General features: G+C 33.6%; 1 protein-coding gene across 9 annotated transcripts in view; it reads right to left on the minus strand.

Annotated features, from left to right (window-relative positions):
- Positions 1–5,137: 5,137 nt before the first annotated feature.
- Positions 5,138–18,241, minus strand: part of mapk10 (mitogen-activated protein kinase 10) — a 93,432-nt gene continuing 80,328 nt past the window's right edge. For 6 of the 9 annotated variants that reach the window (XM_073824839.1, XM_073824837.1, XM_073824838.1 and 3 more), the window contains one exon: positions 5,138–8,022. In XM_073824839.1, coding sequence (XP_073680940.1) covers positions 7,880–8,022 — 143 coding nt within the window. In that variant the 3' untranslated portion in view covers positions 5,138–7,879. Of the gene's footprint in view, positions 8,028–18,241 lie in introns of all 9 variants that reach the window. The other 3 variants (XM_073824842.1, XM_073824844.1, XM_073824843.1) reach the window with 3 other exon arrangements.

Consider the following 18,241-nt stretch of genomic DNA (forward strand, 5'->3'; position numbering starts at 1 on the left):
CACTAATTAGCCAAACTCACATCAGTTAGCCCATTAAAGATTGTACTATGAACAGCTTCAGAAGAGGATGACAGAAAGAGACTAGATGTTTATTTATATATATATTTAGGTTTTATTTTATACATGTATGTTATATATGTATGTTCAACTTCTTTTCTAAGAAAAGAAGTGTCAGTGGTCATTTCTTCAGGCCAAGCCACTTAACATTTTACAGGTCACCTTGTGTAGAAAGTGTGAAATGAAGTAGCATTTCTGCTTAGAACGCTTGAGAAATTCTTAGAAAGTCTCCATGTGTGTTCAAACGTTATATACATATATAAAGTTCAAATGTTCTATACATAGAAATAGAAATGAAAAATAAAGAATTATATTAGTTGACACACCAGGACTTTTGAGGTCGTATGGCAAACTCTAATACTAATTTAAACAGCATCTTGCTGTTAATGCAATTATCATGCATGTGGATGTTCATGACCATATTTAATTGAGAAACTACATGGAAAATTCATACTTTTTAAAGTTCATTGTTCACACCACATGAACATTTAAAATGAACTACTGATGTCAAAAAGGTAATTAAAAATACCACACAGACAGCAATTACAGCACCTTAGATAATTTCCAGTCTCACTCTCACATATATTTTAATATAAAGTAGACATGTTGTCAACAACCCTTATATAAATATCTACCAGTCACTAATATGTAGCCTATAGGTCTTTAAATTCATTAATGCAAATTCAAGAAAAGATGACAGTTCATTTCAAGGTCAAAGGAGTTTATTTTCAGTCACATACAGATATTTATATTACATACACAGTACCTTTAAAATGTCGGGTGCTAACAGCAATCCATAGTGCTGTTTATATCTTTAATTGTATTTTTAATTTTTTTTCCCCCAACCATCTCATCTTATCTTGCATTTGTAGAATAATTTGATATGAACAACAGCCTGGAGCAGGAGGTGTGAAAATGGCGTTAGATGTCAAACAGCACTGCGTAAAGAACCACAGTCTCCTTCTGAAACTCTCAACAGAAAGGCTCACAGACAGCACACAAAGAGAGAGATGGAGAGAGAAAGAGGCTTAAAAACACAGTCTGAGTCTAAATGAAACCATAAGGACTTGATTGAGTTAAACATCACCATGAGATTCGTCACATTAACTAGCACACGGAGTGAATTCATGGTTACAAATACAATCCATTATTCATTATTCCATTGTTCACTTAAAGAGTTGCGTTATTGCACTATTGTGATCTCTGATATTGAATAACCCTTGAAGGAAAACAAAAGAAAGACCAAAAAAATGAAAGGAAACAAGAAGGAAAACAAATAAAGGAAGAACAAGGAAAGAAAAGGATTAAGTAAAAAGAGAAAGGGAAGAAAATAATGGAAACATGTGAAGGGAAACAAAAAATAAACAAAAGAAAAGGAAGGAAGGAAGGAAGATGGAAAATGAAGGGAGGAAGAAGAAAAGACAATACAGGAAGAGGAACAATAATGAAGACCGAAAGAAGGAAGGGAGGGAGGAAGGAAAAGAAAATGAAGGAAGGGAAACGATAATGAAGATGGAAGGAAGGAAGGAAGATGGAAAGTGAAAAGAGGAAGGAGGAAAAGGAAATGAAGGAAGGGAAACAATACTGAAGACGGAAGGAAGAAGGAAAATAAAATGAACAAAGGAAACAACACTGTAGATGGAAGGATAAAAAGGAAGGAAGCAAAAAAAGAAAATGAAGGAAGGGAAACAATAATGAAGAAGGAAAAGAAAATGAAGGAAGAGAAACAATAATGAAGAAGGAAGGAAGAAGGAAAAGAAATGAAGGAAGAGAAACAATAAAGAAGAAGGAAAAGAAAATGAAGGAAGAGAAACAATAATGAAGAAGGAAGGAAGAAGGAAAAGAAAATGAAGGAAGAGAAACAATGAAGAAGGAAGGAAGAAGGAAAAGAAAATGAAGGAAGAGAAACAATGAAGAAGGAAGAAGGAAAAGAAAATGAAGGAAGGGGAACAATAATGAAGAAGGAAGGAAGGAATAAGAAAAAGAAAACGAAGGATGAGAAAAAATAATGAAGGAAGGAAGGAAGGAAAGAATAAAGATGGAAAGTCAACGGAGGAAAGGAAACGATAATGATGACAAAAGGAAGGAAGGAAGAAGAAAATTAAGGAAAACAATGCTGTAAACGGAAGGAAAAAGAAAACAAAGATGAAGGAAGGGAAACAATAATGAAGAAAGAAAGGAAGGAAAGAATGAAGATGGAAAGTCAACAGAGGAAGAAGGAAATAAAGGAAAGGAAACAATGAAGACAGAAGGAAGGAAAAGGGAAGAAAGATGGAAAGTGAAGGGAGGAAGTAGGGAAAGAAAATTAAGGAAGGAAAACAATGAAGATAAAAAAGGAAGAAGGGAAGGAAAATGAAGGAAGGGAAACAATAATGAAGAAGGAAGGAAGAAGGAAAAGAAAATGAAGGAAGGGGAACAATAATGAAGAAGGAAGGAAGGAAGGAATAAGAAAAAGAAGGATGAGAAAAAATAATGAAGGAAGGAAGGAAGGAAAGAATGAAGATGGAAAGTCAACAGAGGAAGAAGGAAAAGGAAATAAAGGAAAGGAAACAATAATGAAGACAGAAGGAATGAAGGAAAAGGGAAGAAAGATGGAAAGTGAAGGAAGGAAGGAAGAAAAAAAATAAAGGAAGGGAAACAATAATGAAGAAGACGGAAGGAAGGAAGAAGGAAAAGAAAATTAAGGAAGGAAAACAATGAAGATAAAAAAGGAAGAAGGAAAGGAAAATTAAGAAAGGGAAACAATGAAGACAGAAGGAAGGAAGGAAGGAAGGAAGGAAGGAAGATGGAAAGTGAAAGGACAAAGAAAGAAAAGGAAATGAAGGGAAACAATAATGAAGATGGAAGAAAAAGAAAATGAAGGGAAACAAAAATAAAGAGAATGAAGGAAGATGGAAAGTGAGAGGAGGAAAAAGGAAATGAAGGAAGGGAAACGATTAAGACAAAAAGGAAGAAGGAAAGGAAGGAAGATAAAAAAAAGTGATGGGAGGGAAGAAAAGGAGGATAGAAACAACAAAGCAGGGAAAAAGGACAGTAAAGTAAGGATATAGAGAAAGAAAAAGATGGAAGGAAATGAAACAAAGACAGGAAAAAGAAAAGGGAAAAGAGGAAAAGGAAACATGAAGGAAGTAAAATGGAAAGAAAGTAAATGAATCAGTAGTAATGGATGATGCGGTGTGTATTGCTCTGAGTGTTTCCTTTGATTGCAACTTCACATTGATTCATCAGCGGTACATTGTTGTGCAGTTGGTTTGGATAGAGGTATGTACGTCACACCAAAATAGAACATTAAATACGCCTTCATTTCAAACAGAACATGACAGATGTGTTTACTAGAAGCTGCTGGACTTAATCTAGTGAGCATGCATTTATTGATGAACATCAATAAGACTGGATAATGAATAGCTTTAATCAAAACCTTCAACCAAAACAAAACCCGGGAATATTTTACAATTCCATTCGGTGAACATTTCCCATAAGGCCACCGCCTCGACCAATCGGTTTGAGTTTCAGTGATGACATCATAACAGCACATCAAGTTACAGCATTTCCAATCATTTGTTTCCTGCTACCAAACTGCACTCCCACTTTTACAAGACGAACTCTACGATACGGAACACACTGCCACGTTCAGTACTTTTACCCACAATGCCAAAGCAGCGGCATCCCACGTTTACATCACTGTTCTGCGTTTGGGGCGCGGGCTTAGAATGGACGCTGGTTTCAGAAGCAGCATTAGAACAGTGTGAAAAGTACAAACATTCCTACATTAATCAGAAGCCATTCCCAGTCTTTGTTATTTAAAGCACCATGGGAGAAATACACACTCCTGGGCTGAAATTCAAGGAAACAGTTACAAGTCAACGCTTTCTAATTTCAACTCCTTTAAATAACGCAAGTTTCAAAACGGATGATTGTGATGATTCAATTCGCTAAAATTAACCCTGTGCGCGACCCCACACATACGAGGGCCCTTTCGTCCAAAAAGTAACCTGTAGAAAATGCAAGATGGCACAGCACGTTGTCCGTCTAGTCTAAAATGAAACAAATTGGATACACAACGCAACGTTTTACAATTAGTATTGAATTCTAACAATTGAAATACAAAAGCTACTGTATGTACGTGTCCACCCTGTTGTAAAATCATCAGCAGCCATATTGAAGTAGTTTGCACAGGCTGGAGACCTCCCAGAACCCCTCTATGTCCTCTGGAGATGATCTGTTTTACTTTTGAACTGGGATGTGAAAATGGTGAAAAGGAAAAATCGTTCATGCAAGTTCATTTAAATGGCTTTTTATATCAAAGTTCTGAGTTTTAGGATTGTTTAACATAAAGCAGCACCTTAATAATGTCATATTCAGCTCTCAAAGTGTCTGACGGAAGGCTAAAATATGTAATCACCTTTATAAGGGTCAATATGGGATGTCAGAAGTGATATAATGTACGCAAAAAAAATAAACAATGCTAGATTAGTTTTAGAATTTAAAATTTCGGCATGTTCTTAAAGGAACAGGTTACCTCAAAAATGAAACATTGCTGAAAATTTCATCCATAATATCGCTGTCTCCAGTGAAAAAGATGTCTCGTCTAAATCAGGAGAGAAATGCGTAAGCAAAAACAGTCTGAAATTGCAAACAGGGATTGACTTTTTCACTGGATGAAGCTTTATTATCAATTATGGACTTGTCTCGATGTTAAAAACGTCCTAATGATTGATTTGTTTCTGACAAACGCATCTTTTCACTTCACAAGATGTTAACTGATGGTATGGAGTCGTGTGGATTACTATGATGTTTTTATCAGCTGTTTGGACTCTCATTCTGACGGCACCCATTCACTGCAGAGGAGTGCTGAATTTCTCCAAATCTGTTCTGATGAAAAAACAAACTCATTTTTAAAGTAAATCTAGAGCATTTTTGGGTGAACTGTTCCTTTAAGCGCAATCAGATAAACATAAACATTAACATGCAATGCATTTTGAAAATACAAATCATTTAAATCATGAATCAAAAGGGTGTTTCTGGATGAGAATGGGTTATAAAATGACTCTGTTACATAAACAAACAAAAAAAATTCATGTGTGTTTCATCCCTTTATTAAAATGTTTAGTACACGGATCAAATCGGACAAATACAGGTACAAAACAAAAGCGTACAACTTAAATATTATAAGTTCAATTTACTGTGTACTGCATAATGCTTATTCAATGAAGCTAATCTTTACCTAACACTAAAAACATCAGCCATGTGTGTTTGAAAGACTACATTACTTGTCTTTTTAAAAAAAAATGTAACAATTAAATGTGAAGAGGGAGGTTACATTACAATAAACAGTGGCTCCGAAACATATCTGAACAATTTTGACACATTTAAAAATATATGTGAATCCTAATGGTTTGTGGTTGTTAAATGTATGCTCATAGCTTGATATGATAAACTACACCTGTGTAAGTTTGAGAGGTGTAAGACTTCACTTTCAGTTTTTAAGTGTGACATACAGTTGAGGTCAAAAGTTTATGTGCACCTTGAAGAATCTGCGAAATGTTAATTATTTGATCAAAATAAGATCATACAAATGCTTGTTATTTTTTAATTAGTACTAAGTTGAATAAGATATTTCACATTTACATATAGTCCACAAAAGAAAATAATAGTTGAATTTATAAAAATGACCCCATTCAAATGATTCTTAATACTGTGTTGTTACTTTAGTGATAGTTTATGAGTCCCTTGTTTGTCCTGAACAGTTAAACTGCTGGCTGTTCTTCAGAAAAATCCCACAGGTTCCATTAATTCTTTGGATTTTCAGCATTTTGTGTGTATTTAAACTCTTTCCAACAATGATTGAATTATTTTGAGATCCATCTTTTCACAGTGAGGACAACTGAGGGACTCGTATGCAACTATTACAGAAGGGTCAAACACTCACTGATGCTTCAGAAGGAAAAACGAGGAAGAGCCAGGGGGTGAAAACTTTTGGAATTTGAAGATCAGGGTAAATTTCACTTATTTTGTCCTATGGAAAACATGCAAGTAGCTTCTAAAAGGCAATACTAAATGAAAAAAAAAAAGATATATAGGCAAAAAAAGAAAAATGTACGCAACTTCATTCTGTTCAAAAGTTTTCACCCCCGGCTCTTAATGTAAAATCTCAGTTGTCCTCAGTGTGAAAGGGTTCAAAAACACAAACATTTGCGAAAGCTGAAGGACTTTTCTGAAGAACAGTGTGCAGTTTAACTGTTCAGGACGAAACAAAGGCACTCACGAACAACTATCACTAAACAAAAAACAGCTTTGGATTATTCCGGTAACAACACAGTATTAAGAATCAAGCGTATGTAAACATTTAAACAGTATCATTTTTATAAATTCAACTATTATTTTCTCTTGTGGACTATATGTAAATGTCTTTTATGTGAACTATCTGATTCAGGTCAGTACTAAATAAAAACTAACATGCAGTTCGAATGTTCCCACTTATTTGAGTAATATAATAAACATTTAGCAGATTCTGCAAGGTGTATGTAAACTTTTGACCTCAACTGCAAAATGTCCAAATACTGTTTCAAGCCACTGTCATTCTCAGATCTGGGGTTTATAACAGATCAGTGTAGAAATATTAATCAGACAAGATCTTTACACTAGGAAATCTACATGAATAGGGGATTGTGGGATTGGGTAAACAGACCTGACACATCCGACACCAGCTGGAACACCTCAATCAGAGCCGTCGCATTACTATATTCGTGTATTGGAGGAGGAAACTGCATTATTTCAAAGGCACTTCCCAGATCTGACAATAAATAGGTTAAATAAATAAACTCCAGCTGAAATTTAGGTAGTAAGCACGTCGATTCCCTTCGGACAACACAAAAATGTAAGTTTCGAGATGAGATTTAGTTTGGTGACAAGATGAGGTGCATGCTCTCGACCTGCATTTGTCTTTTCAAGGGTGACGGTACAGCATGCAAGGCTGCCGCAGAGAGTCTGGGTTTCACAAACACAAAGGCAGGGCTGCTGAACGTCAGTAAAAATGACAGCGACAGTGCTTGCACCCCTCAATGGCTTCCTGTAAAGCAGCCTCGCTTCCCATCGAGTGACGGAAGCGCTCACATTCACCCTTCAATGTTACATAAACACGGTTCTCTATATTTGTATATGTATAATTAGCTTAGTTACTTTTTTTTTCTCTGACCATGCAAGACTACAGGCAAAGGGAAACGGGTGGTTAGCTGTGATGTGGCAAGGTGTGCAAATACTCCCTCTACTGGCCGTCAGTCCCACTCTGAGAACGCCTCACAACTGTACACAATTACATATATACAAAAGATAGGGGGCGCCATTGTACATATTATTTTACCCTACAGGGGAACTCGCACACAGACACACCGGCCCGAGAACGAGCGAAAAACCATCACGGAAAACAAGGGTTGATCAGTGCCGTTAAAACAAAAGCCCACCCTGCCACATCGAGTGAAGCGCGGAAAATCGCAAGGTATTAGATATCAGCCAGTCAATGTACACTTTACATAGATGCCTGATTTTTTTTTCCCTCCTTTTTTTTGGATGCCATATGTGGGGGATTCAAAGCAAAGCAACTAGTGAAGATTCATAAATATACATATTCAGACGTTTCTTTGAATGAAAATGCATACTTTTGTCATCATTTACGCGTGATACATTATTTTATACGTATATATTTACTCGTTTCTTTTTTTTTACTTCGTAATTACATGTTTTCGAGGTTTGTGGATTTCTGGTTTGGGTTCGCGGGTGCCGTTCACCTTCTGAAGAACATGGGGTTGCGCAGGCAGGCGGTTAGTCACCTGCAGCACCCCAGCGGTCCGGCGGAGGTCTCCAGGCTGCTGTCGGTATCGGAGGCCAAGGTCTGGTCGGTGGACGTGGAGGAGATGTCGTTGACGGAGGAGGAGGGGGGGAGGCTCTCGCTGCTGTTCATGGCTGCACCTGCGCTAAGGGAAGTAACGGGAAAAACGGTTACAATGAAAAGACAAGAAGCGCAGGCACAGCGCCCTCTACAGGGCTACAAGCAGATGTTCACATATTAGAAAGTACAAGAACGATCAAATATGTACAAATATCCCACAGGGATGGAGGAAGGATGGAGTCCATGGACTGGCTTTGGTTCTGAGGTGATTTTGTTGGATGTTGAGACATTTGTTTATATAGATGTCAACAGTGTTACAAGTAACGTGAGTTAGGTAATCCGATTACTTTTTTCAAGTAACGCATTACTTTTATTTTGGCCAGAAAATATACATTTTTTTTATTAATAGGCAAGCCCAGTTTAGATGGCAACAAGCAGTGCACTACTTTTCATAAAAAGTAACGCAATTAGTTACTTTTTTATGGAGTAACATGACATTGTAATGCATTTTAAAAGTGATTAGAAATTAAAAAATAAATTATTTTTACTATTTTCTTTCTGAAGAAAAAAGTGCATGAATATGCAAAATGTAACATATTACAAAAAAAAAAATATATATATATATATATATATATATATATTAGAGGTGGGCATAGATTAATTTTTTTAATCTAGATTAATCTAGATTAAATCTTGAAATTAATCTAGATTAATCTAGATTAAAATGGCTAATTTGAAGGCATTCAGAAAATGTGTGCTACCCAAATAATGACTAAAAGTAAGTCTTTGAGAACGGGTTTCTCAAGCCAGGTGGCGCATTAGACCAGGCGCTCATCTCCTGTTTCCAAAATGCATTACAAACTTCTTGACAATTGCATTTACAACACAATTAACTATACAAACTTGTGTAACCAAGTACTTTTGCGCAAAAGGCTGTACGACGTGCGCGTTCCCGTAAAATATACACAGGCGCGCAGGTATGGATAGCCTATCTGCGTGCATCTTCCAATAAACTGCGTTGCTTTTAGAAGCGTCAATTCAGTTGTTGCATATAGTTAAATGTCTTTATTTCGGGATTATCAAAGTAAATTATAACTCAAACTTGAGATTTTACTGGGGCACAGCAGATTTTCACTGGGGCACGTGCCCCGGTAAAAAAGGGTCTAGCAACGCACGCACCTGCCCTGAGGCGGCTTCATAACTGCATCCATGTCTGCGCGTCTCATTTGATGTGGTCATTTCACAGAAGTTGAAGACTCGTTCTCGCCTCCTACAGTGCAATTCAACTAGGTAGGCACGTTATCCGCGCTAAAATATCAAAGTGAAAGTCTTCATATCTTGCGTAGTTTAGACCCAGCTCCCAACCCAACTTTGAGAATAGATTAACGGCGATATTTTTTTTATCGCGCGATATGAGTCTCACGTTAACGCAGCACGTTAACGCCGATAACGGCCCACCACTAATATATATATATATATATATATATATATATATATATATATATTGTACAAAGTATGTGTGTGTGTGTGTGGGGGGGGGGGGGGTATACAGTATATACTATTAATATAATAAAATGGGTAATATTAGCATTAAGATACAAAAATATTTTATACCATCCATATGTATAATTAGAAAACATTACAAGAATTTATTTCAATCATTTAAAAGGATTTATTTAATTTCAAATTGAATACACTTACATTAATATTATATTAAACATAATATTTTAAACAATCAAATTTACAAGACAATATTTTTATACCATCCAATTAATTTAATTTTACATTGAATAATAGTAATAACAATAATATATATATTTACAAAATAGCAATGGGTGTATAGTACATTTTATTTACAAAATATATAAATGAGTGTACAATATTATCTAAGCTTTTACCTTAACTTGTATTAATTAATTTAGTTAGAAATTGAATAATATTATTAATATATATATACACAGTTACAACAATTAAATGAGTGTACAGTATTACCTCAGCTTATACCTTAACTTTTTATATTTAATAATTTTACACAAATTTTACATTAACATTATATTAAATATATAATATTTTAAATATAATAAAAACACGTGATATAAACAATATTATCATATTTTATATCATTAATTTAATTTGAAATTAAACAATAATAATAAATATATACATTTACAAAAAATATCAGTGAGGGTACAGTATTACCTTGTAATAATGTTAACATTAAGATAATATTTTTATACCTTCCATATATGTATTTACTTATTATTAGAAAACAATACATTATATTTACAAAAATTCTAAATAAGTGTTCAATATTACCTCAGCTTATTCCTTACCTCATAATTTTTTTTTTATGTTTAATAATTTTACACTAATTTTTCATTAATATTATATTATATATAATATTTTAAATATAATGTGTGTATATAAGAATGGTATAAAATATTATTAGAAAACATTACATTATATTTACAAAAATATACATGAGAAAACAATATTATCTTAGCTTTTACCTGAGCTTAAACTAAAAACATTAATTAAAATTTGAATAATAGCAATAATAAATATATAAATTTACAAAAAATAGTGTACAGTGTTACCTTAGCTTATACTTTACCTTATAAACATTTTTTATATTTAATAATTATTTAATAATTTACACTAATTTTACATTAACATTATATAATATATTATTAAATTTATATATTTATATATATATATATATATATATATATATATATATATATATACACACACACACACACACACACACGCACAAATATATAGAGAAATGGTATAAAAATATTATTAGAAAACATTACATTATATTTACAAAAATATACATGAGAATAAAATATTATCTAAGTTTTTACCTGAGCTTAAACTACATAATTTAATTAGACATTGAATAATAACAATAACAAATATATACATTTACAAAAAAATAGTGTACAGTGTTACCTTAGCATATACCTCACCTTTTAAAACGCTTATATTTAATAATTATTTAATAATTGTACACTAATATTATATTAAATATATTTAGATCTTTACTACAGAAATATATGTACAGTACTATCATGAAAATATCCCCTTTCTGTGTCTGTTTTTTTTTAACCATATAAACCTGAAAAGAATATCAGTTTGTGTTGTATTTGATAATTATTTAATAATTTAGCATGAAATATTCCATTAAATATAATTTTATAATTTTACATTATATAGAATTATATTTATAATTTTTATGTAATTATTTATTGTATTTTTGTTTTATTCATTTTCTGCTGCTTTCTAAGTCTGGTAGCTTAGAAAAGTATTTACATGATTAGAGATATAAATGTCTGCAGCAAAAACAGGTCAGGGCAAGATATGTTTACACCACAAACGCCATAAGTATAAGCAAACCTCACTAGTTACATTATTCACTTTGAACATGCCTTTAAAAAACACAAAAAGCATGTTTTATGCCACTAGGTGGAGCTCATGCTCTACAAGAAGAAATAAATAAAGGCTTCTGAAAAAAGGACAAATTGTCCCTATTTTTCATCATCAGGTTTGAGAGTTGCACTGACTGCCCTATAAATCCACAACCCAGAAAACCTTCAATCCTTCTGCAAGTCTGTTTGAACACAGCAGCTCTGTCCAATCCAATAACGCGCAAGGAGATTGCTTTTGATAAGAATCGAACGCAAATAACCCCTTAAACGGCTCCCTACGATAACATTACAAGCTAATTTACTTGAGTGACGGCCTACATCTTGCATTTAATAGAAGGCAGCTCTTTAATACCCATTCAGCGCTGCGAACACGATTTATAATAACTTTATAGTACACTGCCCACATCCTCATTTGAGATTAACATTTCAAATATGCAATTTTGGAGCGTAACTGCAGAGCGGGGCTAAAGCGAAAAAAAAATGACAATATGATAAATGATGAAAGCAGAAGCTACCCTTTAAAATGAAAAGAAAACACGAAGAGGGTGGGTGACATTGGCTCAGCGAGGGCTTTTTATCCCTGTCAGCTTTATGGTCACTGTCTGTTTTAGTCTCTCTCTCTCTCTTTCGCTGTATAGAAATGTGCCAGACCAGCAAAATATGATCGCTAGTTACACATCACATCACATTGAAAGTGTCAGTTACCTCACAGCACATAAGAACAGTCAAATTTAGACAAAAAAAATCAGAATAGATCATTAAAAAAAAATGCTTTTCTGCATTTATGTAAGCCAAAACACTGTAAGAACAGTAATATTATGAAATATCTGTTTTCTATTTAAATATATTTTAGAATGTAATTTATTCCTGTGACGCATAGCTGAATTTTCTGCATCAATACTTCAGTCTTCAATGTCACATGATACTTCAGAAATCATTCTAATATGCTGATTTGCTGCTCAAAAAACATTTCTGAATATACATTTTTTTTGCTTATATTTGACACATTTTTGATTTTTGATTAATAGAAAGTTCAAAAGAACAGCATTTGAATATATTGTCACTTTTGATTTAATTTATCCTTGCTGAATAAACTTTGAGCCAATACTGAGCCAGAACTTTTAAATGGTAGTGTACTTTATGAAATATTTAGTAAACATGCTTTTTTTGAAGAGAACAGTAATTATATAGTTACAAAAGTTCAAAGATACATTAAATATCCTCCTAAACCAAATAGTTCAGACAAAAAACTGATTTGATCTTGGCTGGTTTTAGAGAGGATCTGGCATCTTTTTAGCTGGTCAGCCTGGGAGGCTAGCTTGACCAGTACTGGAGATCATATTAAACCAGCTTAGACTGCGGTTTTCATCAGGTAATTGAATTGAAGATGGTCTATAGCTACACCTCCAGTCAAAAGTTTTTGACTTTTGATTTTTTATGGTTTCTTTTCTGCACACCAAGCCTGCATTATTTGATTGAAAATACAGTAAAAGTAGTAAAATTGTGAAATATTTTACTATTTAAAATAGCTGTTTTCTATTTAAATATATTTTAGAATGTAATTTATTCCTGTGATGCAAAGCTAAATTTTCAGTATCATTACTCTTCTACCAAATCTAGCAAATCAAAATATTAGAATGATTTCTGAAGGATCGTGTGACTGGAATAACGACGCTAAAAAAATCAGCTTTGAAAGCACAGGAATAGATTACAAAAAATAAAATATATTCAAATAGAAAACGGTTATTTTAAATAGTAAACATATTTCAACATTTTACTGTTTTTGCCGTACTTTGGATCAAATAAATTCACGCTTGGTGAGCAGAAAATCTTACTGTTCAAAAACTTAGTAGTAGTGTAAATTTAAATTCAATATTTTTTTTGCTTATATATTTTTTCTTTATTTTTGATGAATAGAAAGTTAAAAAGAACAGCATTTATTTAAATATGTCCAGAAATCTTTAGTAAAATACATATTTTACTGTTACTTTCGATATATAATGCATCCCTGCTGAATAAAATCTGAACTTTCCATTCATCAAAGAAATCTAAAAAAAAAAAATCTACTCGCTGTTTTCAAAATAATAATAATAAATGTTTTATTGAGCAGCAAATCAGAATATTAGAATGATTTCTGAAGGACCATGTGACTGGAGTAATAATGCTAAAAAAATCAGGTTTGAAATCACAGGAATAAATACAATTTTAAAATATATTCAAATAGAAAACAGTTATTTTAAATAGTAAAAATATGTCAAAATTTTACTGTTTTTGAAAAGAAATGCAGGCTTGGTATGCAGAAGAGACAACTTTAAAAACATAAAAAAAATCTTACTGTTAAAAAAACTTTTGATTGGTAATGTACATTTAAATTCAATATTTTTTTGCTAATAGTTTTTGATTAAAATGATTAAAGAATAGCAGGTATTTAAATATACAGAGCAACATTTGTAACTCAATAAAATCTGAATAAATCTTACTGAGCCCAAACTTTTGAATGGTAGTGTACTTATATTAAATAAAATTTTAAATGCAAAAAAAGAGAATTTTACAGAAAAGAACAGTTCAAAGATACAGTAAATATCCTCCTAAACCACATAGTTTAGACAAAAAAATTAAAAATATACAGTAAATATACTCCTAAACCAAAATTTAGACCAGTTTAGACCTACTTAAATCTTAATTTGGCCTCAACAGGTTTTATCTCGGCTGGTTTTAGAGAGGATCTGGCAACCCTTTAGCTTCATATTAAACCTTCTATACCAGCTAAACTGTTTTTTACATCAAGGAGTTTGGAGCACCTTAAATTCCAAAATGGCCTATACCTATTTTCCGTGCATCTAATGCCCTCTGCTCTCTTTCTATCTCAAAAAACTGCCCTTCAGCTCCGCTTGTCAGATTGCCCTGGTTTTTCTTTACCCACAATTCCCTTCCCAGTAAACAGCATCATGTATATCCCACACATGTGATTTCAGTGACCACTCAAGTGGAAAAATAGACTTTCAGCTACATCGCTCTTCTCTCACTTAACAGAATCCTCCAATCATCCCCCACAAAGGACACCTCCAGCGTCCCAGAGACCTCTATAAATCTCCCACCCGTACCGCAGGACGGAGCTTCCTAAAGTGCAGCATCTCAGACTCCCAGATCCTTAATAAAACAGGAAGGGAACGAGGATTTATAGCCAGAATTGATTTTAACCCCAATACAGTTCTGCAGGTTTAACTAAACACACTGAATCACTGTTTAGTACGGGACGGGGGACGCCACATCAACAACCCTCCACTGTAGAATGCAGGACATCTATAAACACCGTCAATAGATTTCCAGCATGTTTATAGTCATGTGATCAGTGTATGTTGAAAATAACCAGCCGTTTGCTCTGTAGCTATCAAAAACAAATTGACTACGTAAGAACTGAGAATAATGTGTGTTTATGAAAAGCAAACTGAATATGTGATTTTTTTTTCCAACACACGATTCAACTCTAACCCACACTGCTGTGAAATACGGAGCTGCATTGCGACTGCTTTCTTCAGCACAAGCATTTAATTACAAAGCGGAGAGACTGAGGCTGAGAGAGAGAGAGAGCAAGGGAGAGAGACAAAATGCGGCCAGAAAAGGACAGACAACACAAGCGAAATAAATTTCAAACACCCCAGCAATATGAAAAAACTAAGCAGATAGAATCCAATAGATTGTTGTAAACATCTTTGGGTGTTATTAAGCAAACAGATGACACCAAACAGGAAGCTCTGTGGCTTGTGTCACTGTCTGTCACCTTCTCAGTGCTGCAGGACTGCAGACATGCAACACCGCACTAATACAAACACACACACACACACACACACACACACACACACACACACACATATACATGGGCTGCCATCTACAGCCTAAACAACGACACTGTAGCTCAACATCCTACAAACCTCAAAGGAAAAGTCTCTTTGCTGAGTTAATTAGCAAAGTAAATCCTAAAAATATTTCAGACTTTAGAAAACACTATATTGCCAAAAGTATACCTTCTAATGAACTGGTTTGAGCACTTTAGTAATTTCCATGAGTACAAATCTTAAAGGGATGGTTCGGAGTAGAATTGACTTCATTGCTATGCACTCCGAAGCCCATGTAAATACCCCATCCTAAGTTTTTTTTTTACCTTAGTCAAACATTTATGGAGATATTAGAGTTTTTCGAATTGCTTGTTACAGGAGTGAATGGTACATGTGATGTATCTCGTAAATTGCACCACTAAACGTGCATGTAATCTTACCAAACTTGTACAGTAGTGTAAATAGGTTATGCACTCACAAAACGCTGCATCAGAACATTTGTAAGTCCACCGTGAGTGTTTTAAAAACACGTTTTAGCCGATCCCTACTAGTCTCAAAAACTACAAATGGCGACACGTCGACGTCACTTCCCTGTTTTGAAAAAAGCACGTAAAAGTCCTCCTACAAGTTGACATGCAGACAGATGTAGTAGGAGGACTTTTACGTGCTTTTTTCAAACCAGGGAAGTGACGTCGACTTGTAGTTTTTGAGACTAGTAGTTCTCGGGTAAAACATGTTTTTAAAACACTCACGGTGGACTTACAAATGTTCTGTTGCAGCTTTTTGTGAGTGCATAACCTATTTACACTACTGTACAAGTTTGGTAAGATTACTTGCACGTTTAGTGGTGCAATTTACGAGATACATCACATGTACCATTCACTCCTGTAACAAGCAATTCGAAAAACTCTAATATCTCCATAAATGTTTGAATAAGGTAAAAAAAACTTCGGATGGGTTATTTAAATGGGCTTCGGAGTGCATAGCAATGAAGTCAATTCTACTCCGAACCATCCCTTTAATGTTTAAAATTGAGATTAATACATAATTTAGCTGAGTAAATAAGCTTTCCACTGATGTATGGTTTGTTAGAATAGGAAGAGATATAACTATTTGAAAATCTGTAACCTGAGGGTGTAAACAAATCTAATTATTGAGAAAATCACCTTTAAATTTGGGCAAATGAAGTTCTTAGCAATGCCTATTACTAATCCTAAATTAAGTTTTGATATATTTATGGCAGGGAATCTACAAAATATATTCATGGCACATGATCGTTGCTTAATAATCCTTATGATTTTTGGCATAAAACAAAAATGAATCATTTTAACCCATTAAATGTATCGTTGGTTATTGCTACAAAATTTACTTGTGCAGCTTAAGACTGGTTTTGTGGTCCAGGGTCACATATAATGATATTTTTTTGAAGAATTGTGTGCTTCTATTTTAATAGCAAACATTTGGACAGGACCCTTTTCTTTTCTAATATGACAATGCCTCTGTGTAAAAAAGAAATGATTGATTTAGTCAGTGTGGAAGAACTTGACTGGTCTGCATGAAGCCAAGTACTAATCTCAGCTGAACCTCAGACCTTTAGCCAAAAACTCATTACCAAACACCAATGACTTGTACATATGAGTATCAGTCATTTTAGACACTTCCAAAACTGTTGCAATATAATTGTTTCCATCTTTGTTGTCACAGATTTGGTGCATTTTTTTTGTTCTAAAGAAGGAGGTGTCCCAATACTTTTGTCCATATAGTGAATGTACAAGTCATTGGTGTTTGGTAATGGTTTATGGCTCAAGGTCTGCATTTAAAGTCACACCAGAGGTGTTCAGCTGGAATTACGACTTGGCTTTATGCAGACCAGTCAAGTTCTTCCACGCTGACTGAATCAATTATTTCTTTTTGAACCTTGTCTTATACACAGAGGTATTGTCATGTTAGAATAGAAGCAGGTCCTGTCCAAACAAGAAGCACACAAAGAAGCACACAATTCCCTAAAATATCATTATATGCTTAAACATTAAGATTTATACTCATGGAAATTGCTAAAGTAGTCAAACCTTTTCATTAGAAGGAGTGTCCCAATGCTTTGGGGAATAAAGTGTATATTATTGTTGTAAACTGATCAAATCAGACACCATGGACTCCAACCTTAATTATGAAACATGTAAACAGTGGCAAATATACAGTACAATAACAATATAAAAATCACATACAAATACATTTTTGAACATTAAAACATCAGTTCCCAACATTTTAGTTTCTAACCCAAGCATTAATTTGCTTAATCTCTTTTAGTATACCATTACGTAGAGATTTTTACACTCCTGTTGCATTTATTTACATAATGGTTTATTTATTTATGGTTTATTTACATAAATACCCTTCGATAAGTTCCACCCCTTGGTTCTAGTTGCCATTTTAAGCAAGATTTACAGAACTTAGCAGATATGCTGGTATAAATTAATTAGATGTTACCCTAGACCACAAAACCAGTCATAAGGGTCAATTTTTTGATTTATATATCATCTGAAAGTATAAATAAGCTTTCCATTGATGATCCTTGACAATGTTTGGCAAACTGGAATCTGAGGGTTCAAAAAAATCAATGCATATTACTAATCAAAAATTAGTTTTAAATATATTTACGGTAAGAAATGTACAAAATATCTTCATGGAACATGATCTTAACTTAATATCCTAATGATTTTTGGCATAAAAGACAAATCAATAATTTAGACCATTTGTTGCAATATCCAACAATACAATGTATTGTTAGATATTGCTACAAATATACCCGTGCTACTTAAGACTGGTTTTGTGGTCCAGGGTCACAAATATAATTTTAATATGGGCTGGATTTTTCAGGAATTTGTCTTTCAAAAAAATGAATTACAGAATTACACATAAAAAAAAAAACCTCTGAACTAGAATCTGAAGCAAAAACCTCCCAGAGTCTACTAAATAAATGAATAATAATAATGTGAAAGTAATTACAGGTGTTCCTAATGATGTTCATG

Source organism: Garra rufa, chromosome 19, assembly GCF_049309525.1.
Source record: "Garra rufa chromosome 19, GarRuf1.0, whole genome shotgun sequence".
In the NCBI taxonomy this organism is placed as follows: domain Eukaryota; kingdom Metazoa; phylum Chordata; class Actinopteri; order Cypriniformes; family Cyprinidae; genus Garra; species Garra rufa.